Below are 27,790 nucleotides of genomic sequence, written 5' to 3'. Positions count from 1 at the left end.
AAAATATCTCATATAGTTTCCAATTATTCTGAAAACATACTTGATGTCTTACACTATACAAGAGAGACTTACAAATCCACACCAACCATGAAGGAAAGACTGCCGTAGTCCTGTTGTTAAATTAAATTCCTCTGAGCTGTGATGTACTTGATGTTGTGCCCATAAGATATGTACTTCTGAAAAGACAAACGTTGTACCGTTATTGGCTAGGCATAAATAATATGATTCTTAAGAATTATACATATTTGAATAGCTTTTTCCTCAAATCTTTGAATTATTTGAATTTTGGGTTGATTTTGAGTTTAACGTCCATTTCAGTATCGAGGCTATATAAGACGGGACCTACTGATTGAGATTCAAAAGAATCTGCTGTATTTAAAATGCTTAATATTACTTTAAAGTGTAGCACTGAACTTCTCTCTAAAACACGTTCTTAGCTGTAAGTCAATATCTCTACTCGTTGTTCAACTTCTAAAAATTGTATTACCAAACTGATTTTTTCCTTTGAATTAGGCTACTTTGCAATATTTTTGTACTTTTTACATTGTAAATGGTACTCTATTAGCTATAAACGCGAAATCTGTGTATACCTATACATAATTTAGAAGTTAACTTACCGTGACTAGCTCTGTGCACCCAATAGTAGCAAAAGTCCACACAAATTGCTGTTGTATACCACGTCCATGCTGAGTCCCAAGGCAAATTTACTACACGATAATGCTCATAAATGTAGATATATAACATATTTTCCGCGCCACGGAAAATAAGTCTGAAAGAAATCAACAATGCAAAAGTAGTAGTCATCATTTTATGGCATAAAAACATTCAAGTATATGAATAACGCTAATTCCTAATAGTACAGTATGTCGCCACCTGCGTTATTTATCTGCTAGATGCCAATGGATGCCACTAGTGTCCAGGCAAGTTGCATATTTAAGATTATTGTGACGATTAATTTGCAACTGAAAAACTTATATATCGCTTGAATTTAATTATTTCAGTATAGTACAAGGACAGTAACCATATTTGACTCGTTGAGTTCGAAAACCGGTAATCTCCATCGAATCTGAGAGGAGTGACAAACAAAACTAAATTAGTCAATATGTATCTGTTCGGGATCCGCCGTTAGTATTCTTGTTCTTATCCCAAGTAGAAGAGACAAATTGCAAACCGCTTGCTGTAAGCTTACATTGCAAGTCGGCAAAGCTTGCATCCGGCTTGATTGGAAACCGCACAAGCATGCCGCAAGCTGGGATCCAGTAACAAAGTTACATGGGGGCAACCTTACATTCAGTATTCTATTCAAGCTTGAGGCAAGCGTAGTACGCTGGTGACAAGTCAATAGCCAATAAACGGCCAGTGATGATATGACGTTCTGCGAAGAGTCTAAAGCATCGCTTGCAAGTACAACAGAAGGCAGATTGTATGAAAGCACGCGTTGAAAATGCAAGCGTGGAAAGCAAAAAGCCAAGAACGCGCCAACTAGCCGAAAGCTTTCTTGCTACTCGGGATTGTTTGTAATTAAAGCCAGAAAATATGCTGCAGTAAACAAATGGCACTTGAGCACGAAAGGGTGGAACAGTGGAATTGGTACTACTACCCTCCCTCCCCCCAAAAGACTTCCTAACTTAACATATTTTTGTGAACTTTCTCTATAAAAACATACTTGTTTAATAGTGAAATGATTGTACACTCTGTAAAGAAAAAATAGCGACACCTCAATTCTCAAGCTAACTTACACAGAAAACCATAATTGCAACCCGTTAGAAGAGGAATAGAAGGAAATGAAGAGTGGGATAGTTCATTTGAGTTATGTGTGACACCTATGGTGTACAATGTCGCTTGCTAATTGTTTGTGTATCAGTGATATTCTCTCCCGATGGCACTGAGAGCATCTTATAAGTTACTGTAGTGAGAATTCTGCATTGTATTTATGATGTGTAGTCCTAGGTAAATAACATTTTATGATTGTTCTTTGCTTTTTCATTGCTTGGATAGTGTCAAGTGGCAAAAGTGTTGTTGTGCAGCGTTGTGTGTGTGTGATATTGTTGCTACATGTGGACTGTAAACAAATAAAATGGGTAAGAAATGTGACTTGGTGCCATGTGAACAAGACATAATTCTTGCTTTGCGCAGCTAAGGCAAATCTCTAAGGGAATAGATGGAATACTGAAAATCCATCATTCTACGGCAGGAAGAGTAATTCACAAGAGGAAACAGCATATCAAATCGTCACTTCGTCAACAATGTGAAAGAAAAAAGAAAGCATCACCCAGATCAGATTGCTAAATAAAATCAATAGCACTGCAGATTTAAGGAGTGATTTCCCCAAAATTCGCTTCTGTACTTTAACATGATCTTGGAACTGCAGTTACTCTACAACTATATTGTGTTGAATGTATGAAGAGGATATTATAAAGAAGAAACCGCGTAGAAAGTCAAAACTGACAAAGCACGGAGGATTTCAACATGTAGTTTTCTGAGTCGATATGTACCTTGGACTTATGGCAACTGCAAGCACGTCGTTTTCTTCGTTGAAAAGAAGTTTAGAATAATGGGAAACGATGGTGGTGTGAAGTTGTGGATACGAACAAGCAAGGAACCTGACAAGGATTTTGTTTAAGGGATTCAAATATTCAGTTACTGTGTGATGGTATGGGCTTGGTTCACCGTTAAAGACGTCAGACCAACAGATATATGTGAAGGATCGTTTGATGCACGAAAATATCTTCCAATTCTGGTACGTAAAGTTCTTATAACAGCTAAAGATGACTTTTCTGAAGAAAATTTGGACTACTTCCTGTTCCAGGACGATAATGTTTCATGTCACCGAGCGAAAATCGTTAATACGTTGTTCAAGAATATGACTATTTAGAGACTCATGTGGCCTACAAACTCACCTGACATGAATCCAATTGAAAACTTCTGGATCAATATGAACAGAAGATTCAATAGACAACTATCTCAAATAGGATGGAATTCAAGGAACAGATAATCCGGGTGTTATTCCGTGAAATCAAGGTTGAATTTTGCAATAGCCTTGTTACGAAAGGACTCCGATGATTCGCTGCACTCCAGAAAGCCCATGGTGCACATACAAAATATTAGTTTGGTGTACGGTACTCCTCGATGTTTGCACAAAATATGTCTTACCCTTAAGAAATTTCATTTCTTGTTTTCTCCTATTGTTGTTGATCTTTTTCAGTTTCATATATAACTCTTCCTATAAACGATTTTGCTCAAAACACACATAGCTACTTATATATGCATATAAATTCATTAAATTCATGTCAAAAGCCTGAAAGTTTGGCGCAAGTATTAAGAATGAACTGCTCATTAGGAATATGCATTGTAATATAATCAGGAATTCATGTAAAAAATCATATTGATTAAAGTATATTGCGAAAACCATATCCGAGCAAGTGTCGCTATTTTTTCTTTACAGAGTGTAGTATTAAAATTTGCTATTCGCTTCGTCTGTACTCATTCTCTTAAAAGAAGCAATCTAGTTCTATCATTTTTTTTCGGAAATGTAAGCGGAAGTATTTTACAATTACTGATTGTCTTTTCGGTGCAGAATAACCCGTTCAATACTACATAGACGTAGTGACTTGTAGCATTAGACTCCCCCGAAAGCTTCGACCCCTCCAAACAAATATTTTTGGATCTGTGCCTAATGAGATAAGACTAAACCTATGGTCTTATGGTGAAGTTGTGAACTTTAAAATAACTTTTATTTAATTGTAATAACATTTGAAGATGAGATCAATCGAAAAATCACATCAAGCTGATCAAAATTGTATTCTTTGAGAGCAAATTCTTATGTGTAGTTTTCGAGAATTTCGTTTAAAAAACAAAAATGGCGCTGAAAGGTATGAACAAATCGTTGTATCTTTGTTTCCATCAGAACAGATTGTTTATGTATTTGTGTAAATGTAAATTAAATACACTGTTAAGTAGCAAACTTCGAATGGTAACACATATCCTTCTTACCAGGGACGGACTCAGGAATTTATTTCATGGGGAGGGAGGACAAAGCTTTTCGAATGGTCCAAATTCAAAATGTGGATAAATTATATAACATTTTTACAGGGATATACTCTTTAAACAAAGATATAATCGTTGATCATCTCTTTGCGACCTCTGACACAACTGCAAGACCAATTGGAAATGACCATAATTCTTTGTCTGAACAAACTCACGTTGATACATCAACCATGAAAAGTCTATTGGCTGGGCAACCTATCGTTGAAGGAGCAATCGGCGAGAATCCTTTGCCTGGACAGCTTGAAATTGTCGCATCAAACAGGAAAAATCCATCAAGCCGTCAACTTTGATGCCACATACAACGCCATTTCATAAGAAAAGGAAGTAGCTGAGGTACTATTTTAAGTTGATGACCAGCCATCTTGTTATTCTTCTGAGATGGTACAGCAAGTTATTTTTTTCTGCAATATCGCTAACAGAATTAATGCCTCTTTTAGTGTAAAAGGCCTACGAGTTGTGAAGAAATTCGACAAGCGGCGAGAGAAGACAGTTACTTCTTCCACTTATAAGCTAATATTGGATAAAAACGAAAAACCCAAGAAACAAGAAAGGAAGACCTAAAGCGTAAACTGTTTAAGGACTGTGACCAAAAACGTTAGAAAATCCAGAAAAAAAGGAAGCCAAGCATAGAATTAGAGAGCTCAACATCAGATAGAGGTAACGAGGAAGGTGAAAAATCCTGTATATTTTGTAATGAATTATACGCACGATCAAAATCTAGAGACTGTTGGATACAGTGTCTTAACTGTAAAGGATGGGCACACGAAGCTTGTAGCAATGCTTTTCTTTATGATTTTTGTTCTTAGACTGAACACAATTGTGTGAATAAAGTTAACTCTATTCTATACAATTTGTCTAATATAATGTAGCCTATTATATTTCCCGTAATTTTAAAGCCCAGGTATTTTTCCAACTGTACTCAGAGTTACTGTACTAGTTGTAGTAGTAATTAAATATTTTTTATTGTAAAAGAGAACTTTTTAAAAAACTACTTTTCCATCTACCCGGTTTTTGCCCGACCAGGTCGGACAAAACTGAGTTTTTGCGTACCCTTGTGAAAAAAAAGTTTTGTCTCTAAATGACGAGTTTTTCCATTGAAATATTTTTTTTTTTACGTCAATAGCAAATAGATTTAACAGTTAAAAATAAATGTAAGTCGTTTCATCCAAATAGATGCTCATGAATAAGTAAGAACATTTTCAGGTCTGGCTTTGTCCGACTTTCCCCAACTATTTTGTGATCAAACAAATGACATAGGTTAGAGAGGTTAGCGCTAGAAATAGCTCGAGGTGACTGGAACTGCATCTGTTTCAAGTGATATTTGTTTATTTGCCGGTATTCATTATATATTTTTCATGTTTATCTAAATTATAACACTATAGTTATGTACGAACCAAAGACAGAAAAAATATTTTTTCCTTGTGAATAATTGGTAGGTTATTTTATTTTCAAAGAAATCAACAGAAATAGGGATTGTAATAATGTGCAGTTTTGTGAAAAAAAATTTCAGTATCAAAAATTTCGGATGAGTAATTTAAAAATCAATTATTTCTTCAATTTCTTCATATAATTACAAAATGTAAGTACTAGGGTCAGATGTTTGATATTTTTCTTTTCGTTTCTTTCCATTGTAAACTCGAGCCTTTTGACGTCTTCTGGATTAAATTAGATTCATTTTGCAAGAAATAAATTAAGCATTAGTCAGGTAAGAAAAAAGTATAGTGATGGTGGAAAAAATTCATTTTGAGATTTTAACGGATTTACATGTTTCAAGGCCCTACATGCCGAAAAATTGCTTTTAGAATATCTGACTGTCCATTCGTTCGTCCCTGTGTATTTAAACTCATGTCCAAAATGATTGTCGCATATCTATAACTATTTTCTTGTAAGAATATAATTTGATAATGATTTTGCAGGGTACTTTTAATACTGATATTATTTGTATAATCGGGAAATGTATATTTGTGGTAAATTTCGTAGGAAAAGAATTATAAATACGAACATTAGAATGAGTAAAACAAAATGTTGCTAAATGGATAAGGAAGTTTTATTTTCGTTTTATTGTTCTTATTTACTGCTCTTTTGACATGGAATTTGCCACATAAATGTCTTTGCCGATTATATACACACTAACATTATAAGAAATACCAGGCGAATTCGTTATCAAATTATATTCCTAGAACAACATATTTATAGACATGCGACAATAATTTTGGACATGAGTGTACATTTGTCTAAAGGCCATATTATTCAATGTATTCGCACCAAATTTGAAATATAAGTAAGTTTTTTTTATAAGGTTTCCCAGGAGGGTTTTTCGAATTTTCTTACCATCCCCGAAAAATATGGTGGTTTACTGAAGGATGTAAATAAGAAATTGCGATCTTATCAAAAATGGCTCTAACTATTTTCTTTATATTTCATACATGAATATTTCATTAACAATCCTATACATACTATGGTATAAGCCATTTGTCTGGGAAAAATCCGGAAGTAGTAGCTGCGTTATTTTCGGACGATTTTTCTCAAAAACGATTAATTCGATTTTGTTCATATTTTATAAAAAAACGTTTAACATAAACATAAATTAACAATCTGACAATATGACTACTCATTTCTCCTGAAAAATGTCCATAATGGGTAGATTAACCTTGGAGCGACTTTTTTTCTAGAAGATTTTCTCAAAAGAATTCTGGTGATATTTTCCATATCCACAAATAAATAGTTAATTAAGAACCTGTTAATATGGTGTAACTCATTTGTTCTTTAAAAATCCACATAGCGTGGGGTGAGCTTTACTTTTTTTTTTGGGGGGGGGTGAGCTTTTCCCAGACGATTTTCTCAGTTTAGCGAAAACGAAATGTTCAAAGACGAGACATATATATCAATAATATATTTTACTGGATTCCACCAAATAATATGTATGAGTGGAAACTGGATGCTCAGTTTCCGAAAAAATGGAGAAAAACTAATTAATTTGTAACTCTAAAAATTGATTCTGTACGAGAAGAATTCCATTTATTGAAGTGAAAATGATACAGAATTATATTATCATTAAGCTATTCATTTTGATACTAGGAAGATAACAGCACAGTACGGTTAATGAGATATAGCCTAAAATTATCATAAAATCGGTAATTTTAATTTCTGTTGAACTAAATCATTGTCCAAATATAAAATATAAAGTTAACGAAGAAACTTCTGTCGCATTTTGTGTAGCTCTGTGTTCAATTGGCCCTCACACCGTGAGTTGACTGCGAATGGAGATAAGGCGAAGGTCAGTTGTTTGTGTGGGTGACTATATCCAACATTCTACCTGGTTGTAGCAGTTCAGTTACACCGTGAACTTGCGCACAGACAGAGTAAACATGCGACTTCCACACAGGGTCATAAGGGTATGTATGCTGTACAAGTTGAAACTGGGGTCAAACGCCGCTACAGCGGGGCGGAAGATATGCCAAGCTTTTGGTGATGGTGTTGTGACTACGCGGACAGTGCAGCGGTGGTTTAACAAGTTTAAGGACGGTGACGAAATATTCAAAGACGCACCACGTGCCGGAAGACCAACACATGTACAAAATGAAGATCTTCAGGCAGTAATTGAGGCGAACAGTAGCCAGACATGTGAGAAACTGGGACTACAATTCAGTGTGAGTGGAGATACAATTCGTCAGCACCTCCATCAGCTTGGAAAGCACTACAAGTTGGGTTGATGAGTCCCACATGATCTGACTCCAGGCCGGAAGGCAACGCGAGCAGACACCTGCGTTTCTTTGTTGCCTCCTCTGAGAAAGGAGCCAATTTTGGACAGGTTGACATGTAATGAGAAGTGGGTCCTTACGAGCTCCAGTGTCGTCATCATTCGTTAGCATCCCATGAACCGGTTGCAAAACAGCCGAAACCAGCACTACACCAAAAGAAGGTCCTCCTGTGTGTTTAGTGGACTGCTCGCGGCATCGTGCTTCAGGAACTGCTACCAGCTGGCAGGCCCGCAACCAGCCACAGAACTTTGGGGGAGCATGAATATGTTAGGGGGGCCAAGCCATTAAAAATTCTCTTACGAATAGCTGAATTGTGTTTTTTGTATTAATAATAGCATTTTTGTTAAGGTCTGCAGGGGCCACCAAAGTTTAGGGGGCAGGCCTCCCTAGCCCCCTCTGGTTGCGGGCCTGTCAGCTGGTCAAAGCATCAATGCAACTGAGTACTGTCAGCAGTTGAGCCGTGTTCAAAAAAAAATAAATAAATAAAAAACTCAAAACTCTGAAGCCAGCGCAAGGGGGTCCTTCTGCTACAGAACAACGCCCACGTGGCTAGGATGATCCGGAAGTCCCACGTGGTTAGAATGATCTGGAACACCATTTTACACCTTGGATGGGAAACACTATTGCATCCGCCATACTCCTCGGGCATTGCATCGTCTGAGTATCACCTGTTCCATTCCTTGGGCAATCACCTTAGAGGACGCCAGTTCAAATCCCTAGTAGAGGTGCAAAATGCACTTGATATCTTCTTCGCTTCACAGCCCACCAAGCTATACCGCGATGGTATCCATGACCTTTCAGAACGTTGTCAGAAGGTTGTCTATGGTGATGGGGACTATTTTTGATCTTCCAGGTACGTCTTAGGTGACATATCAATGTTCGAAGGTGGTGAGTGAAAAAGCGACAGAACTTTCTTCGTTACCTTTATATACACAGTCGATAAGTCACCTCGAGTGGACAAAATAATATACTTGAGGACAAAACAAAAAGATTATATACTGTTTATGCTATGTGTAGTTTTCGAGAAAAGAGAAAAAGTAACTCTTGTGGCGCTAGAAAGTGTCGTTTTCAGTAATAATTAAGATCTTTTTTAATGTTACATAAGCCTATTTATGTACTGTATAAGTAGCAAAATATAATGTTAATTACCAGATTGTTGTGTTTTCCCAACTATGACACACATACTCTTTAGGATCATACTACTTGTAAATATTTCACGAATAAGCTGATAATATAGTATAACTCATTTTTTCTTTTTAAAAAATCTGTAACGAATAATATAGGTCTACTCCTAAGAGAGTTTTTCGCGGATGATGTTTCAAAACGATTCGGGCAATATTGTTCATATTTGATAAATACATATGTCATTAAAAGATATCGGATTTTTATGCAAATGCATATTTTATTTGCTTATATGCATCTCTGTTAAACTTGGTAGGGGTTTCTAATGACAGTAGTAAAGCTAGAATTTCAAGTTTTATAGTGCATATAAATGCATATTTCAAAGGTTAGAGCACATATTAAGGCTTAAGGGCATATTCAGCATATTCTTTAAGTTTTTTATTTTTATTTTAGATGTATGCTTATAGCATGGAATAAATCTAGTTTTAGTTTGTATTTTCAATGTATTTACATGTCTACGCAACAGAAAGGCTTTTCGCATGAATGGATGGAAGAATGCCTAGTTTATAGAGGACCAAAAATGTTAGCAAACGATCAGCGAAGCAAAGACGCATAAAATTTCCAAGGCATTAAGAGAAATCTGATAATGTTAAAGACGCAATATCGTATCCACATCAATTCAGAAACAAGAAACACGAGAAATGCTGCTCAGTGAATGCTTAGCTCTAATTGATGAAGTTCAGCACGAGCTCCAGTCAGTTTCTGGTAAATTTGGGCGCTCTGTGGTGGAAAAGAAATTGGCGGATATTATTGCCAGAAACTCCGATAACAAAACAATTGAAGCCATGGGAAAATACCTTCAAGGGTTAAAATTCAGCTTGTTAGAAAATATAGATACTAAACCTGTTTCTCTCTATAAATATTGTCCAGTAATATCTATTGATGTTAATAGGTTATTTTCTGCTTAATGTCACAAAATGACACCAAAAAATAAACATCTAGCGATAGACCGTAAGGCTAATTACGGAAATGAGTAAATCTTTAAAAATGAAAGTTTTTTTTTTTTTTCTCAGACAGTGGAAACGTGTGGAAAAGTGAGGTTCATATTATTTCATATAAAGTAAATGTACTTTAAAATACAGTTGTGTAGAAAAACTTAGAGATCATGTTCTCATATCACTGTGTTCATTTTAATCTCATAATATGTGTGTGTTTCTTAAAAAAGTTAGAAGAATATATATTGTAACTGTCATAAAAACAAATCCCGAAGAGAAATCCCTGAAAGGTAAAGTACACCTTCGATGTTACATTTCACCTACAAAATTTTGTCATAGCTTTGTTGCATGTTTAAAAATGCTCTCTTTTATTGCATTGTTAGTACATATTAAGTTCATATTTTAACACATTTAACAGCATAGTTGCATGCATATTTTGTGCATTTTAAGTGCATAAAAACTCGATGTTTACTCATTAATAACCCCAAAAGGGTGGATAAATCTTTCTTTCTTTTTCTTTTTAAGTTTTACGTCCCACGATTATGCCGGTTAGGCTAAAGGAGACGGTGATGATGAGAAATGCATGAAATGGTGGAATGAAGAAAGTAACATCATTCAATCACAAACTAGAATATAAAACAAAAACAAATTTCGCTATTTCTCTGCCCCCTACAAATAATTCTTAAATTACTCTTAAATATGAATACTAAATACGTCTAATCTGCCATTACCTGTGTATTTAATGTCTGATGGTTGGCGAAACTGTTACAATAACTTTTGCAATAAACGTACGTCTCAACGAGTCTTGCTCAACGAGTAGTTTAAATCATATTTAAGTCTACTAAAAACAAAGCTTGTACAATGGAAAATATTCAAATATAAAATTTCACAATCCTGCTATATTACTCAAACGAGGTGGAAACTATTAATACTCAACTCTGTTCTTTTAATATTCATTGAAGATGCTTCTCATGCTACGGGAATTTGGATAAAATCATGCTACTTAACTACCTGAAGTATAAGCTGTCAGTACAAAAACATTACTACAGTATATTATATTTTAATATACTTTTCTGTTAACGATTGGATGAAGTGGAAGAAAAAGTATATATACTAAGGAAACATGTAGGTGGCGTACTTAAAAAGGTAGGTTACATGCGTAATTTCTGTAGATTTTGGACTTAACGTACAGCGGACGTATAACTGAAATCGCACGTTTTCTAATACTTTCCGTATAAGTGTTCCATTTATACGTATTTTTCGTATAAAATAATATAGGCGGTCAGGATCTCACATACAAATGGACGTATACAGTGGCGGATCCAGGATATGGTCAAGGGAGGGGCTGAACCATAGTTTGCAGCTTTATCCAATGTAAAGCAGGATTGAAGCCCATTTTATCCAGTGTATACCTGAGCGTCAAGGGGTGCTATAGCCCCTATAGCCCCCCTTGGATCTGTACATGGACGTATATAACACATAACTGAGACAGCATCTAAGGTCAGTGCGTATGTAACATATGAATAACGTATGCTCCATACTGATTTCTGTAGTAAACAAGAGGATTCCGTATATTTGTACAATATACCGCTGTCCGGTGAGCGAATTTTTCTCAGTGTGCAATAGACGCCACAGTCACTTGACCTCGTGCATCTGGAGTTTCTCAAATTAGGAATTTTGAACTTTGAGGTGGATACTGTGAATAATTGATATAAGGGAGAGACTAATGGTAATAGGGATCACCCAAGTTTCTCAGACACTATATGCACAGTCTTGTTCCTGGTACTTGTTATTCTTTGGTGATAATTATATGATACACTGTAGTTAACGACGATATTTTGTCAGTCAATGGAGGGAAGGTATTTAATATAGTTCTTTCCTCAGCAGTATGTATATGGTCTCTTCTTAAATATTATGTCTAACATGTTTATTGTTTGGGATTTGCAAGTTTTCAAAACTGTGATTCATTTATTTTCTATTAGATATTATCGTTTCTTTATTTACGCACGAAATGTATAATTTTCTTAAAGTCTCTGTTTAGGATAATGAAAATCACAATGATCACAACGATAAAATGATTTTTCACTGTACGTTTTCAAATGAATACATTTTTAAAAATTAGAATGAGACAAACGATATTATTTTCTTTCAGTATGATCATCATAGATATTCTGCCCTTATTGGCAGGTCCCTTGCTGCAACTTAGAAACTTCCATGATACACGGTCTTCCGCTAACCTCTTCGTCCTCCCTCACGCACGATTTCTTTCAGTAACTATAAATTTATTTAATATATTACGATGACTTATGATCCCTATAGTTAAAAAAAAAAGTTGACCAAGTTATTTGCACCATCTTTCTTCATTATCTTATTATTATGGGCCAAAAAAAGTTTTTACTACAATGTGCAATAGCTAACATTATATTTTCAAAAAATCTTATACTTGATATACGATATAAGCTTTTACTTGATATCCATTAAATGTGCCTCCCCTATTGGTCATCAACTGAAGAGCATAACTTTGGAACTTTGGAACTTTGAAAATAATTCTACGAAACTTAGCAGAACGTCTAAGAATGTATGTTGGGAATGGTGGTAGACATGTAGACATATTCCGTACCATATGATTTCTAAAAGGTTCTGAACTTTATATCCGTACTGTGGTTTAGATTAAATTAAAGTTTAGTGTCCTTTTCCGCTGCGAGGCTATACAAGACGTGGATCTACAGTTTAACGTGGGATCCAAACCACATGCGCTCTCACCGGGAATCGAACTCTGATCTCCCGTGCCAAATATACGTACGCTAACCACATAATCACGAGAGAACTCCCACATACTGTAATGTTCCATGTTTTCGCCATATTACAGTTTTGATAGAAAGCTAATAAAATTTTTATTTATTTTGGTGACATCTTTTTCTCTACAAGAAATTTATATCCGCTCTTTAAGGAAGCTGAAACTAATATTAAATTCGTCAAAATTACACTTACCTTCCACATTCATGTATAATACCATGTGCAACGGACATCATACCATCATTCAATCTTACAAGTGTTTTCCCTTCCATCCATAATACTATATTCTCAAGGACTATGAAAGCCAGGAAATAGGGAAAAGCCTGAAAATAGAACACAGCAGAAGTGAATTTTTGAAATCAAGCAATAAATGCTTCTTATTGTTATCTATTAACATCATGATACCATAAATGGGACATACCTTATATGAAAATTAGTAACATTACAAGTTAGTTTTCTCACATTTGTGAACCTACAGTAAGAACTCAATATCGGAACCGGAAGTAGTAGAGCTATGTTTTATGATTTGAATTGTGGAAAAGGGTAGCTGGAACTTCCTGGTATGCTGAAACAGAAAATCGTATATCTCTATATCTTACCCCTTTTATATGTTGTGTTGGCGAAACTATAGGGAGACCAGGGAGGCAAGCCCTTACTTAGAACTTGGAGTGCAGAGAACCTCCTGCTCATTAGTAACCATGTTGATACTAACTAAAATATTGAAAACCGTAGTACTGGTCGATAATTACTTTATGCTATCAAAATTTCGAACTACTTTTAATGCACTAGCAAGTACTGCTAATGCCAAAAGTTTGTTGAGCACTAGAGTCTCTCTGAATTCATCACTAGAAAACTTAAAGTTTATTATAATGAGTCGGGAGTGTAACGTTTGTTATAACACTATAGTATGTGGTTTTGTGGTAGACAAGCACCGTGTGCGTGAGCTTTTTCGGAGTTTTTCGCTTCTTCTACTTTCTTTATTTCACCATTTTCCATCTATAAAGACCCAATATTAAAACCAGAAGTGATTAAATCTACAAATTCAGATTAAAGTAGAGAGGAAAAGGCGAAGATAGAATCTATTCTGACGCTGAATCCATTAAGAAAAAAGAACTGTTTCTAATTGTATCTTTTACCGTTTACGTTCTATGGAAATAAGTGTTCACTAAATGAGACAATTTTTGAGACGGAACAAGAAACGACACAAAGTTCTTCCAAGAGAAACAGGCAAACTCTCCAAGACAAGACATCACTTTTAACGACTCCTTTCCATAACGAGGCAGTCTCAACTCATTGTTTCTTTTCCTTTCTTTTTCTTTGTCTTTTCTTTTCTTTCTATTTTTGGAAGTTTAGTGACTTTTTTCAGTATCTAGGCTATGTGAGAAGTAGACCTACAGTTTAACCCATTAGTACCCAGAATTTCCCACTGGTATTTTGAAAAGTTTTTTCGCCTATTTGGTCTTACTAGTACTCTAAAATATATATTAGAATATTTTTGAAAAACATTTATGTTTTTTTCTTGTTTTTTTTTAGCCCGGCAACTTAAGTTCCCAACAGGCAACATATTCAAAAAAAGGGAACATTTTGAAAAGTTACAATTTTCAAGGAGAAAATACACTGGAAAATCATAACTATCAAAATCAAATCAATCTTTCCTTTACAGACCCTCAATCCTTTCTTTTGGAGTCTTTCAAATCAATCCAGTTGCGTCTTTCTCTTCTAAACACATTGTACTCAAAAAAACAGTGCTAATCCCGCATCAATATATTATACAAAGAAAATGCAACAATTCTATAACCAAACAGACCCCAAAGTTACTTTACGGTTACAACTAGCAATGCCAATCCATGAGTTTTTGCGCTATGATGAAAAATTGCGATGGCAACTTAAGTTGCCAAGGGGCAGTAATGGGTTAAGGTGGAATATGATCCACTTTAATGCGTTCAATGCTCTTCCACCAGGCAACAAATCCGGGACCAAAAGCACACGCATTAACAACTGGAAAGCTGGGGAGAGTAGCATCAACTCGTTTCTCGTACACAACTCTAATGGAGATCGAGTTTTCAAATCGAAAGTGGGTAATCTATTACTTTCTATTGCAATAGAGATATGAGGCAGAGATCATATTCTTGGGACGCTGAATACATATCAAACAAGTAGCGGTATCATGATATTTTCTAATTTAATATTGAATATTAAGATGTTCTGGAGTACTTAATAAATAAAATCAAACACAGCAGACAAAACTCAAAACAGGATGTTCATAAGGTTATTATATTATGTAAATATAATAGGGGATGATAAAAGAACAATATAAAGAAATACTGAGATCTTATTAAAGGATTCCAGGTGTTTGGGTTTGCATGTACAGAAATGCAGAGAAAACTAAATATATGGAAGTTAACTGGAATCGTAGTATTGCGAATTATGGATGCGTTAAAACATCAAATAATACTTTCAACTAAGTGATACTTTCAAATATCTAGGATTAATATTAACAGACTAAGCTCACATTCAAGAAGAAATTAAATCTTGGCTAAAAGCACGGAATTCGTGTTATTTTTCTTTTCAAGATCTTCTGACGTCGCGAATTCTGTCAAGGAATTTGAAGTTAAAAATATATAAAACGATAATCATGCCTGTTTTGTTGCGAAACACGGTCGCTTACTTTGAGGGAAGAACGTACACTGAAAGTATTTGAGAACAAGATCCCTGAGACGAATATTCGGACCCGAAAAGAACGGGAATGGCAGAAGCTTTATTACAAGGAATTACGTAATTTATACTGCTTACCGATCATTGTTAGGGTAATCAAATCTAGGTGGCTCAGATGAGCAGGTCATGTAGCCAGAATGAAAAGGAAAAAGTAGGAACGCTTTTAAAGGTTTAATTGGAAGTCCAATTGGAAAACGACCATTAGGAAGACCTAGGCGCAGATGGGAGGACAATATTAAGATGGATCTCACAGAAATAGAAATACAAAGTAGAAGCTGTATCTAGTTGGCTAAGGACAGAAGTCAACTGAGAGCTTTTGTGAACGTGGCATTGAGCGTCCAGGTTCCATAGGCCATAGGAGTGAGTTAGTTAGTTATATTAGGAAATATATTAGCGTGGAGTTGGAATATGCTATTGGGATAGGCCTATTTAATTGGTTGCAGAAAACCGATTCTCGCTATATATCTAGTGTTTTATTATATATGGATCAACGTTGAAACCGGAAATTGTTGATTTCTATCACTTCCGCTTTGAATATCACCTCAATCAAACAGCTCGTTTTCTAACTTCCGACCATCTATACCCTGGCCAAAATTAATGGTGATCCATGAAGTATTTCTTGGGATTTTCTGTTTCCCGGACTGACGCACGGACACACAGACAATATAAAGAAATAAAATAGTTTGGAGAGATCAAATTTCTGAAAATAACACTAACTGCCATCTCTCATCGCTTTTTCTCTGATATCTTGTTTTTATAGAACAACTATGTCGAGAAACTGAAGAACGGACATGGTCATTCTATATAAGATTTCCTATATTTATGTATAATAGTCTCAAGGTCAATGTCTTAACAACATATTGTGATTAAGGTCAATGTCTTAATCCATGATTTGATTACTTATGAATAGACGTGGTGATCCTGAATTAGAGTGCAAAACTTTAGAAGGCGATTCATGACTAAGGGAGTACTCATAAGCAACGTTAAGTTGGCTGGAAGCTTAGGACATCGTTTTCAATCAAATAAATAGAAAAAGAAAGGAAAAAAGAAAATACTTCCTGTAGACTACTCTGATTGAAGGCAGATCCTAGTCAATTTACCCTACTCTAGTAAACGGAGCCACCAAGCCAGTAGAGCAGCGAAAGTGTGGCCACTTGTTTTTTCCTATAGTTTAAAAAGACATACAGAAAGCTTGAAATTGGAGTGAAGGGGAAGATTTAGGTTTAGAATTTAGGATACCATGTACACAACAGTGATGGGCAAAATAGGTAAGCAAACCTATTTGAAATACAAAATACAAAATAGTATCACAAAATGTATTTAAAATACAATACAAAATAGTTTTCAGAAATGTATTTAAAATATAAAATACGAAATACGTATTTCAAATACATTTGCAAAATAGAAAATAGGTATCACTAACTGTATGCATATAGTGATCTGCAAAATATTTGTATTGACTATGGTTCATATAATAGTTTAGACATTAAACACAATCGTTTTACAGTGGTAGAGCGTTCACCTCTGCTGCTTGGGGTCCCGGGTTCGATCCCAGCCCCCGCCAAGTAGACTTTGTGGTGGACAAACACCGTGTGCGTGGGTTTTCTCGGGGTTCTCCCGTTTCCTCCCACTTTCTTCATTCCACCATTTCATTCATTACTCATTATCACCGTCTCTTTTAGCCTAACCGACATAACCGTGGGACGTAAAACTCAAAGATTTCATTTCATTTACAATCGTTTTATTTCTACTAACCAACATCAAACACTTCCATTACGCGTACCACGATTATTTAATTTAAAGAAATCCTCATTCGCATTCAGCAACAATTGTTTCCCGAAATTTTGAAAGTTATACTCATTCTGTGGGTTTTCATAATGAAGCCCCCAAATGAGAAAAGTCACTCAACAGCTGCTGAACTTGGCACACATATATTGAACTTTTTAAATAATTTTAAGAACAAGATCGTATTTCCAGCGGCGTAGCGTAAGGGAACGCCGGTATGTCCGGCATCCCCTGTTAATAAGAAAAAGTACGTATTTCATTATATATAAATTGTCTGCTTGTAATTATCACAATTATTTCCACTGCAATCTTCTGGCGCGCTCTCTCGACTTACTTTGACAAGAGGAACCTACGCATGCGCGTCGCTCAAATGCACATTTTCTGTCTTTCCTCCTGTAGTATGCTATTTTCCTCGGGCTTCCAGGCCTACTGAAAGCATCGGGGTTTTCGTCTGCTTTCTGTTGAATGCGCATGCGCAATACTTCCCTTCTCACTCCTCCTCATCCCTTGCAATCCTACATTCGCTTTAGATATACGCTGGCATATTCAAGTATTTCCAACTGTATATATTTTGCACTAAGCTATAGTTTCTGAACAGAACGTACGAGCCCTAATATAAAGGAAATAGAACAAAACGGAAGTGGTTTGTTCAACGCATTTTTGAAGCATGCCGGTTATGTAAATAATAGTATTAAAATAGTTATGCCTTAATCGTAACTAAATGCATCGTAATTGTAATCTTCATCGTAAAGGAGCTCACAGACACAGGCATAAATTTAAAGCATTCTGTAGAATTACCGTCACCGATCTGGTAGGTCAAGAGAGCCACCACTCCCCGTCACTCGCAAATATTGTGCCAGGGCCCTTCAGTCACTGCCACAAATCTCGGGGACAAGGGGAACATGTTCCCTACAATCTTGTCCCCCCCAATAATCCGATTTGAGATTGTAATGATGATGATTTCTATCCGACTGCCACAAAGGAAACTGATGTCCTTTGACTTGTTTCATTTTTAAAAAAGAATCGTATTCTTTAATATTTCATTGTCATTAATTATTAGTAGTCTATTTTCAACTATTTGTTTAATTTCTGTAACAATTCCTATATAGTCGAGTCAAAATGCGGTTTGACCTGGGCAAAATTGCAACCTTTAGTTTTACACCTGTATTTTGTTTAGGTACCTCACCTGATGAAAATATCCAAAATCCGACAAAATCGGACCACGGGAACACCCCCAAAAACGGTTTCAAAATGGCCCACCATGTTTTTTTGAAAAAATCGTAGACCTTTACGTTGGCAGCTCTAGTAGCCCTCTTAATTGACACAGAGACATGAATGATACCTCGTTGGAACGCTCATAGACCACAAATTCCAACGAAGTGACTTTTGTACTCATCATGCCCAACCCGTAGAAGAAAAAGAAGAAGAAAGTTGATTTTTGTTTTTAATTGATATTTCTTGGACCCTGGCAACACTGTACGTCCTCATACGCCGGCAGAAAAATTCCCACGCGTAGACCAGACATCGGTAACAATAATATTAAAAAATGAAGGACGTAGGTTCAACAAGAAGGGAGATAAAAATTCGGAACCGCGGACAAAGAAGGGTCACTGTGTATATTTTTTACTGTGGTCTAACTTCTGTTCCTTAGATCTAGCATCCTCCATAATTGTCACAAAGACATGAAGCATACCGCGTAGGAAAGTTTATGGAACCCCCTTGCCAGTGACGTATCGTTTGTGCTCCCTTTGCCCAACCTGTAGAAAAAGAAGAAGAAGAAATCTTTAAAAATTGGGAAAATCTACACTTTACCTTTCTTGGGCTCTGGCAACCCTGATAATCGTTCTACGCATGAAAAAATCTTGTTCCTTTCTTTAAATCAAAGGTCGCTTTAATATAAGTACTATACATAAAACAAAAATGTTCTTAAGCAAAAGAATGGGAATAACGAAAGACTTTGGGAGGCAAATTACACATCGACATCGTCATTGCCTACGCTAACAGTGTCCTCATCATTTTCATTTAAACAGTTAAGACATTCAGTTTCTTGGCATACTCTACAAGCAATAGCAAATAGAAGGTCATACCATAATACAGTGTACAAGACAATTCGTTTTATAGAAACATAACACCTATATATAAAGTAAAAATATTTTAAGGCAAAAGAATGGGAAGACGAAATACTTTGGGAGGCAAATTACACATCTACATCGTCATCGCCTACGCTAACACTGTCCTCACCATATTCATTTAAAGAGTTAGAACATTCAGTTTCTTTGCACACACCACTAGCAATAGTACATGGAAGGGCATGCTTTCTGCAAGTATAATACGTTCTTGCACACCCGGAAGCACAGTTGCAATGAACAATGGTGAGCAAATTCCATACCCATCAAACACGATGGTTGATGTGCCATATTTACGAACCGTATACTCAGCAAATGATGCAGCGATATTGTCGTACGAACTGCCTTTACACCATGGTAGTCTATGTAACAGAGATCCTCCGTCTAAGACATACAGAATATTGTCTGGCTCCGTTCACTCAAACTGTGCGCTCTGCTGCTTGCTGAACTCTCGTATCGCATAGGCCAGTGGGGCTTTGTCTGCCTTACGCATCATGCTGGGTGACTCAAATAAAGCCGGTGGGTAGGCACATAATTCATGCGCTAAGGTCTCCTCTAAAGATGTGCTGCCTGCATTAGCGACAACTAACAGTCTTTGAAACAAAAGATTCGAATCGACGGAGATATCGCTGCTGATTTTAACACTACTCGGGGAAGCTAGAGTTTTGACTTTATCTGCACGTTTCCCCTTCACAGTGAACAGGTCTTTACCAGATAGTTTCTTCGCATGGTCTGCTCCAACTGAAAATAAATTATGAACGTTGACCGAGAAATCCGGTGTGACGCCAGTGGCAATGTTTCTCAACGATTTGTCTCCGTCAAATGGTGAAATGGTCTGCAGTCGTGCAAGCATGCGACGTGTGTCACTGATATCACGTGACATTCTTGACGTTTCGACTCCTTTATGTTGTTCGCTAGTGACATATGCTGTGTGAGTAAGAGTTTGTATCGCCAGATTGTACTCGGAGCATGCTGGCATTGAGAGCACCCACAAAGATCGTTGCATCTCCGACATTCCACTCCCATGGGTTAGACCTCCAGTGGATTTTAGCGATCTCTTCAGAACTTGCTCTCTGACTAGATCAGAGGACAACCCAGCCCAATAACGGTTGCTTCTTCTAATAACTCCGAACCCATTTTGAAAGCTTACGTGAACGTTGGATTAACCGATGGCAGCGTTAACATTGTTTGCAGGTACAAGCCAGTCGACTTCAAATAATTGAAGTGTTCTGTTGCAGCGAAAATGGGAATGTACTCTGCTATAGCATCAAGGTGATCCTCCCAGCTTCCTATTCGGTCTGCTGCCACAAGTTTCCTTGCTGTAGTCAACATGCGCTGGTATGCAAGAAACAACTTACTTTTTTTTGATGTGTTAATAAGTTCTGACTTTCGTGCTTCTATTTTTTCTCGGGCTTCTTGAAGATAGGAAGAACTAGCTCCAGTTACAGTAATCTCACCCGACATCAGACTCTGATAGAGAAAGTAAGCATCATTGATAGTTCTGTGTGTTCCGTTATCGGTCTCCAGAAAAACATTCTCCACAAGCAATGCACTTAATGCGAGGTCAACCATCATGTGCGCACGGAAGGCTCTTGCTACGGACTTGCCACTTAACATATGTACAACCGAATTTTCTCCATAAAACCTCATGCAAGATTTCACGTAAGCCTGAACCATCTATCAGGGAACCAATTGCTCCTAGAAGGTTCATGAGAGTATGAAATAAGCCCAACAGGACAACCGTGTCCTTAATACTGGTGTTATGTGCTCTGTCATGCAGGATCCGTGAAGCTTTCCTAAACAATGGTTAGTCTAAGGTGATGATTGGTGGGACTTCATATTTTCTCGCAAGATTATTCAGGTACACTAAAGTGGAATAGATGCATGGCATATAAGATGGATGGAGGTCAATAATCGGTAAGCAGAGAACAGTGGATTTCCCTGGATGATGAAGAGATGGATCTGCGTGAATGGCCTGCATCATTCCTGACCAGTTTGGTGTGCGTGACGGAAAGTGCCAGGAAAGTTTCCACAAAATATCCAGGGAGCTTTCGTTCGGTGATGGTGCTGTTACCAGTTCACAGTTGACCTTTTCAAGAATAGCCCTGGCTTCAGTGTATGCGTGAATGGGAACACTGGCAAGGGACTTCACATCAGCATCAGAGACGGGCTTCCGAAGAATGGTTAGACTGGTAGTAGTGGATGGAGTAATGGCCGCCAACATTTCTATACCATGGAATGTGCCTAAACCACTCAGCGTTTGGAGATTATGGTCTACATTATCTGCTGCAAAGAGGAGAGTCTGGTCTGCTGGCATTTCGATCACACGATTACCAAATGTACTTGCAGCACAGCGTTCAAACCGCTGCACTTCCGCATATGAAGAGCAAAATCCCAGGTGATGCAGCCTGTCAATCAGGTGTTTCGATCGATAGTGGTAGTGCAGCTGCACAGCAACACCAAACTGCAGAGGAGCTAACATATCTCTTGGTCTGGCTGCTTGCATCAAACACTGGCCAATCGATGTTATTTTGGTTTCATTGCCCTTTCCGGCAAAAAGTATGGCATAGAATAGTTTAAGGCTAGGTGGAATGTACTGAAGAAATTCCTGAATGCTCAAGTCGCTGGGTGAAGGATATGTATCACTTCCAGTTTGTAGTTTGGATTTTATGTCGCTTTTGATCAGTCGAGCTACGGTTTCTATTATTCTAGTTTTTTTTTTTCATTTTCTTCATACTCTCGCGGTAAATCACGATATGCCCGTAGAATGTGATTGGCAGTTTCTCGAAGTGTAATGAAGTCGTTTTTTCCACTGTCACTAGAAATTATATTTTTTTCATCGAATTACTCCATTAGTTGACGCTTCATGTGTCGTCCGTCATATGCAATGTGATCAGTCCCTACAAGAAATGTGCCCATTTCTGTAACAAGTTCTCCCACAATTAGTTGCTCATCATCGTGCTCTTCCAAATAACTACAAATGCGCTGAAATACTCTGATTCTCTCATCATTTGTAGGTCGGCCAGCCCGGAATTTTTTTGATGCTGACTGATTGTCGGTGCAGTATTGTTGAGGAATTGATTTACCTGTTCGAAAGTTGATACTACATGATCTGTGATAGACACAATCTCCAGCATGAAGATCAGATGAGAAGTACTCAATTCGACCTCGGACAGTTTATGACCCGGTATCGTTTCGTTCATTGCAACACTTTAAAATGTGTGGCAATGCTTGTGTTTTCACTCGCACATTTTCTGATTTCAACACGTGACGGTCATCAAATAAGACAGGCGTTCCGCAAAACAGGCAGTCACTGTTGCTGTTGAAGAACCCATCCGACGAGCGAGTAACTCGTTTTTGCATCGGCGATGACGTTTTTTTTTTCTTAGGGCAATCGCAATATCTTTTTTTATCAATGTAACGTTTGCGACAAGAGACATGAACCACCATACTTGTAGCGGCGAGAATGTTACTACCGCGAGCCTTACTGGCATTGTTCACTCCTTCAGCTCCCTTTTCTTGAAGTGTGATGAGGTTATCGTCAGGATCTAGGCTTCTGCAGATGATACACAAACGTGTAAGGGAATCAGCCATGGCTCTTCAGTACCTAGGTTCATGCAAGATTATGATATGTAGAAAAGCTTATGGAACCCCATTTCCAACGACGTATCGTTTGTGCCACCTATACCCAACGATTATCAGGGTTGCCAGAGCCCAAGAAAGGTAAAAGTGTAGATTTTCCCAACTTCTTCAAGGTTTCTTCTTCTTCTTTTTCTACAGATTGGACAAAGGGAGCACAAACGATACGTCACTGGCAAGGGGGTTTCATAAGCTTTCCTACGCGGTATGCTTCATGTCTCTGTGACAATTAGGGAGGATGCTAGATCTAAGGAACAGAAGTTAGACCACAGTAAAAAATATACACAGTGACCCTTCTTTGTCCGCGGTTCCGAATTTTTATCTCCCTTCTTGTTGAACCTACGTCCTTCATTTTTTAATATTATTGTTACCGATGTCTGGTCTACGCGTGGGAATTTTTGTGCCGGCGTATGAGGACGTACAGTGTTGCCAGGGTCCAAGAAATATCAATTAAAAAACAAAAATCAACTTTCTTCTTCTTTTTCTTCTACGGGTTGGGCATGATGAGTACAAAAGTCACTTCGTTGGAATTTGTGGTCTATGAGCGTTCCAACGAGGTATCATTCATGTCTCTGTGTCAGTTAAGAGGGCTACTAGAGCCGCCAACGTAAAGGTCTACGATTTTTTCAAAAAAACATGGTCGGCAATTTTGAAACCGTTTTTGGGGGTGTTCCCGTGGTCCGATTTTGTCGGATTTTGGATATTTTCATCAGGTGAGGTACCTAAACAAAATACAGGTGTAAAACTAAAGGTTGCAATTTTGCCCAGGTTGAGGGTAACATTGCTCTAGATTTCCTGGACTAATAATGCTATTGTGGTAATCATAATTTTGCTCAGATAAGAGTATTGTTGCGCCAAATATAGGCCTGATTGATTTTCTTTCATAGTTTTGGGGAAGTCATTATTTGTATTGTTATAAAACAAATGTCCTAAAATTTTAATGTGGATCATTGTGGATTCGTAAGTGGAAACATGTCAATTATTATTATGCATATATTCAAATTTCAGAATGTGCTCACGGCACTGAGTTGTAATAATGATATATACCACTATTTCATCTACATCACTTGGTATATAATATACAAGTACAACAGGTTTGCCTCAGAAATCTGATTCATCTACTGTAATATGAGTCTCTTTTCCCCCCTCCCCCCACAATAAGCCCTCCTGCCGATGTTATAGACAACTCTGCTCCCCTAATCCTCCACAGCATTTTTTTCAACTTCATAAATATTTTGAACATCGTTAAAAAAAGGAAAGGATTATGGGAACAGTCTTACCCATCCCACGAACGTTGAAGACAGATTTGCGCCCTTGACTTCAGTATCTGGGCCCCAGGCCCCAGAGTTGGTTTAAGTGCTTTGTATTTACATCTTCAAATGATATATACACTCAGGCCCATATTCACGAACGGGCGTCTGAGTTCCGGACCCAAGATGACAAATTTTTAGGGGCGATATATATATATATATTTTTTTGAAAGAACGAGATTGACGTGTGGTATGTGGAGAAAAAAGCCGCCCACGAGAAAGAAATGAAGGGAACGATACTGGAAACAATGTTCATACAAAAGTGGGGCCTGGTTTCTCGTCACAACAGTAGTGGCAAGAAGGAGCTGAGACAATTGGTTATTAAATTCTAACGTAATCCATGCATTCGCTTCTCTATGCCCCACTAGACCTCCAATTAGGGGGGCTTCCTCCTAAATTTTGTATAACCCTATATTTCCATTCGGAATTGCTGCATGCAGTAGTACTATATCGCACAAATGACTAACTTTGGCATCCCCCTTTCGGAATATCACGCTACGCTACTGGGTATTTCTCTAGTACACACAGTGAAATATCTGAATCCTCAAGGCACTGGAAACGATGCAACTGAGACTGATGATAAATATTCATGGAATATTTTGCCCATGCCCTTTAACAATGCCTTCACTAGTGGATTACAGTACTTTAATGAACGTAGTTTCATTGTTTCCAGAACTTTCTTCATGCGAATAAGTTCTGGGATGAGTTCGCCATAAAAGAAAGTCAGACGATTGGAGTCGATCAAGTCCATGTGAGATGGGCTCCATACAATTTTAGTATTCGTCAGAGCCGTAGCTAGAGATTTTAGCGCCCGGGCGAAGTGGAATTTGGCACCCAAGTACACTCACCTTACCAAGCTTTTCCTTTTCTTCTTATTACATATAAGAGAAGCAGGTTTTGTTGTTACACTACGCTGAAGTTTTATCAAACTGCTTGAACAGATCATTGCAAGAGCCAAGGTTTATTTGGACTTTTTGTTGAACTTGTCAAAACTACGTTTAGTTGTATACAAATCCACTTGGAGAACAGTTATGGAAATTTACAACTTTTACAACGTTTCATATTATCGATAAGAAATGAAATTTCGTGACAGCATTAATTTCCAGTAATAATTGTGAACTTTTGCAATTTTATTCTGTATGTGACCACACATGTAGGATTTTAATTTCGATTCTTTCACGCTAAAATTTTTTTTTTGAAATGTAACGGAAATTTAGAAGTTTTCTTTGCGAATTTCTCAATGTTGACCGATAGAGGTAAAGAATATGTTTAATATTTGTATTTAAAATCCAAAATATAGTTTGGCTACTTACATATGTTTGAAATTGTAGAAATTACTTTTTTAATGAATGAAAGTTCTGAATTTAAGGTTATTTATTATTAATTTAATTAACACACTGGTCAATGAAATAATAATAAAAAAACTGGTTGATCAGTCTTTGAAAAAGACGAAATTCGTTGGGTTAAGTTCTGACCCCTTAAGCCTCTATTCTACAACTAATTGACTTCGAAAATATTATTATTCCCCTTGTTTATCTTCATTTTTCATATTCCTCTCTTCTCATTTCCATACCTTCATTCTCACCGACGTGATTAATTCAATGGGTAGAAAAGCGTGATTAACTAAGCAAATTCATCACCATGAAAACGCTGAACATGTATTTCAGAGTTTTACCGTTCTTGATTTTGAAAACGCTCCTTCGTACACTATAAGTCATTACTCGGCGCCTTGTAATGTATATCACATGATCATTAAAAAATCATATAATAATGTTCTTTAAGTTTATAACTTTTTATCAATCTTATTTAAATATTTGGGTTGAAAACGGAGCTTGCAAGAAAATTTTTAACATCTATTTCTTTGCAAACCGGCAACAATATTGATTTAATAGGGCGTCAATACTTTTTCGGAGGGACGCATGTTTACTCATTTACAATACTTTTCCTTTCTTGCTCGTTCGACGCCCTCTTGCTATCAGCGCCCGGAGCAACAGCCCCTCTTGTCTCTCCGTAGCTACGGCTCTGGTATTCGTCGAGAAACTCCAACACGTTATCTTTAAAAGTGGGAGTTCCCAGTGCAAGGCATGCATCATTTAACTTACTTTTTACGTCTTGAAATTTCATTAAACTATCAAAATAAGAATTCCACATTGTACGACAAGGTATTGTGGGAGACACACCAACAATATCTTTGAAAACTTCGGGGATTTTGACTGCAAGTTCCGCAACAGCAGGCAATCTACAATGGTGACGCCACGTAATGTCTATAACTGTTAGTTTCTAGTATACTGTGTGCAGGTTCGTAAACTCAGTAATATTTTATTGCCAAGATAAGACCTATTTTGCATTTTGCACATTATGGAAAATAACAAAACACATCACAAAACCTATTTCAAATATAAAATACAAAATAGTTTCTGAAAAGATGTTTAAAATATAGAATACAAAATGGTATTTTGTATTTTAAATAGGTATTTGAAATACATTTATTTGAAATGGGTCCCAGCACTGGTACACAAGATAATAAACGATAAGAAATTTATTTTCTTTAGCGTAAAAGACGTGCTGCCATCTGTTGAGTCATAGTACATCTTTTGAAGAACAATCTCACAGGATGCATGTTTGGTTACAGTTTGCAAATATAGACAGAGCCAAAGGGTTAAGAAGCATCCCCTTATGAAAAACAATTGAAAACATCTCTCTAGTTTTAGAGACAAAGAAAGCAGTAAAATGAATGTTTATAAGTAAGAGGCTGGATCTAGTTGGAATCTAATAGCAAATATTTTCTCATCAAAATTTACAAGAGCCTTCTTCGTCCATATTATCATACAATAGCACATCTTAGGTTAGTGCTGCTATTGACTTTAGAACAGATTCCGTATTTCAGATCGAGGGAGGGAACGGTCCTGAGGTTGAAATTTCACAATTGACCTCAGTATAAAAATATTGACAATAGTCAAACTATAGTGTTAAGGATTACAAGATACCAAGTAGAAAGTGTACTGAAACCATTGTCTACTCGTTAAGTATAAAGAATCATGAATAGATTAACGGCATAAAGGAACATAATAAGTCTTCAGTCATTAAAGAGACAGCGCATGGAAGAAATCCAACACCCCAACATTTGGCAGGACTTAATCAATAAGGTGAAGTGGAATCAATATGATGGAGAAAAAGAAATGTCACTTCCGAAAATAAAATAAAAGATGGATTGAGACTGTTTTTGCTTCGAGAATTTAGCGATTGTATGAAGTTAAGACTAGTAATTGTCCATATGTGACTTGAGAGATCGCAAACTGTGGTCTAGAAAGCCAAAACTAAAGGTGTAATATAGACGTAGGCACAAGTATTTTTTTTATAGGTGCGTACGAAGGTAATTAAAGTCTACCTACATTCTCATGGCCCTTTTTATTGGGTTTTAATTGTATTAACATGAATGGAAAAATTACACATAATAAAATTTTAAAATGCTAACGTTGAATAATAATAATAAT

At 36.8% G+C, this 27,790-nt stretch overlaps 1 protein-coding gene across 1 annotated transcript in view; it reads right to left on the bottom strand.

Annotated features, from left to right (window-relative positions):
- The window catches only part of LOC145678601 (alkylglycerol monooxygenase-like), a 115,961-nt gene that overhangs the window by 45,130 nt on the left and 43,041 nt on the right, over positions 1-27,790 (bottom strand). The window contains exons 2-4 of the mRNA XM_081748942.1: positions 12,917-13,044; positions 618-769; positions 73-176 (exon numbers count right to left, since the gene is read on the bottom strand). Of these exons, the coding sequence (XP_081605068.1) occupies positions 73-176; positions 618-769; positions 12,917-13,044 (384 nt within the window). The remainder of the gene's footprint in view (positions 1-72; positions 177-617; positions 770-12,916; positions 13,045-27,790) is intronic.

This window comes from Thermobia domestica, chromosome 2 (assembly GCF_964235325.1).
Source record: "Thermobia domestica chromosome 2, izTheDome1.hap1.1, whole genome shotgun sequence".
NCBI classification, from domain to species: Eukaryota; Metazoa; Arthropoda; class Insecta; order Zygentoma; family Lepismatidae; genus Thermobia; species Thermobia domestica.
The sequence above is the reverse complement of the archived record's forward strand: the minus strand, read 5'-3'. Positions and strand labels throughout refer to the sequence as shown.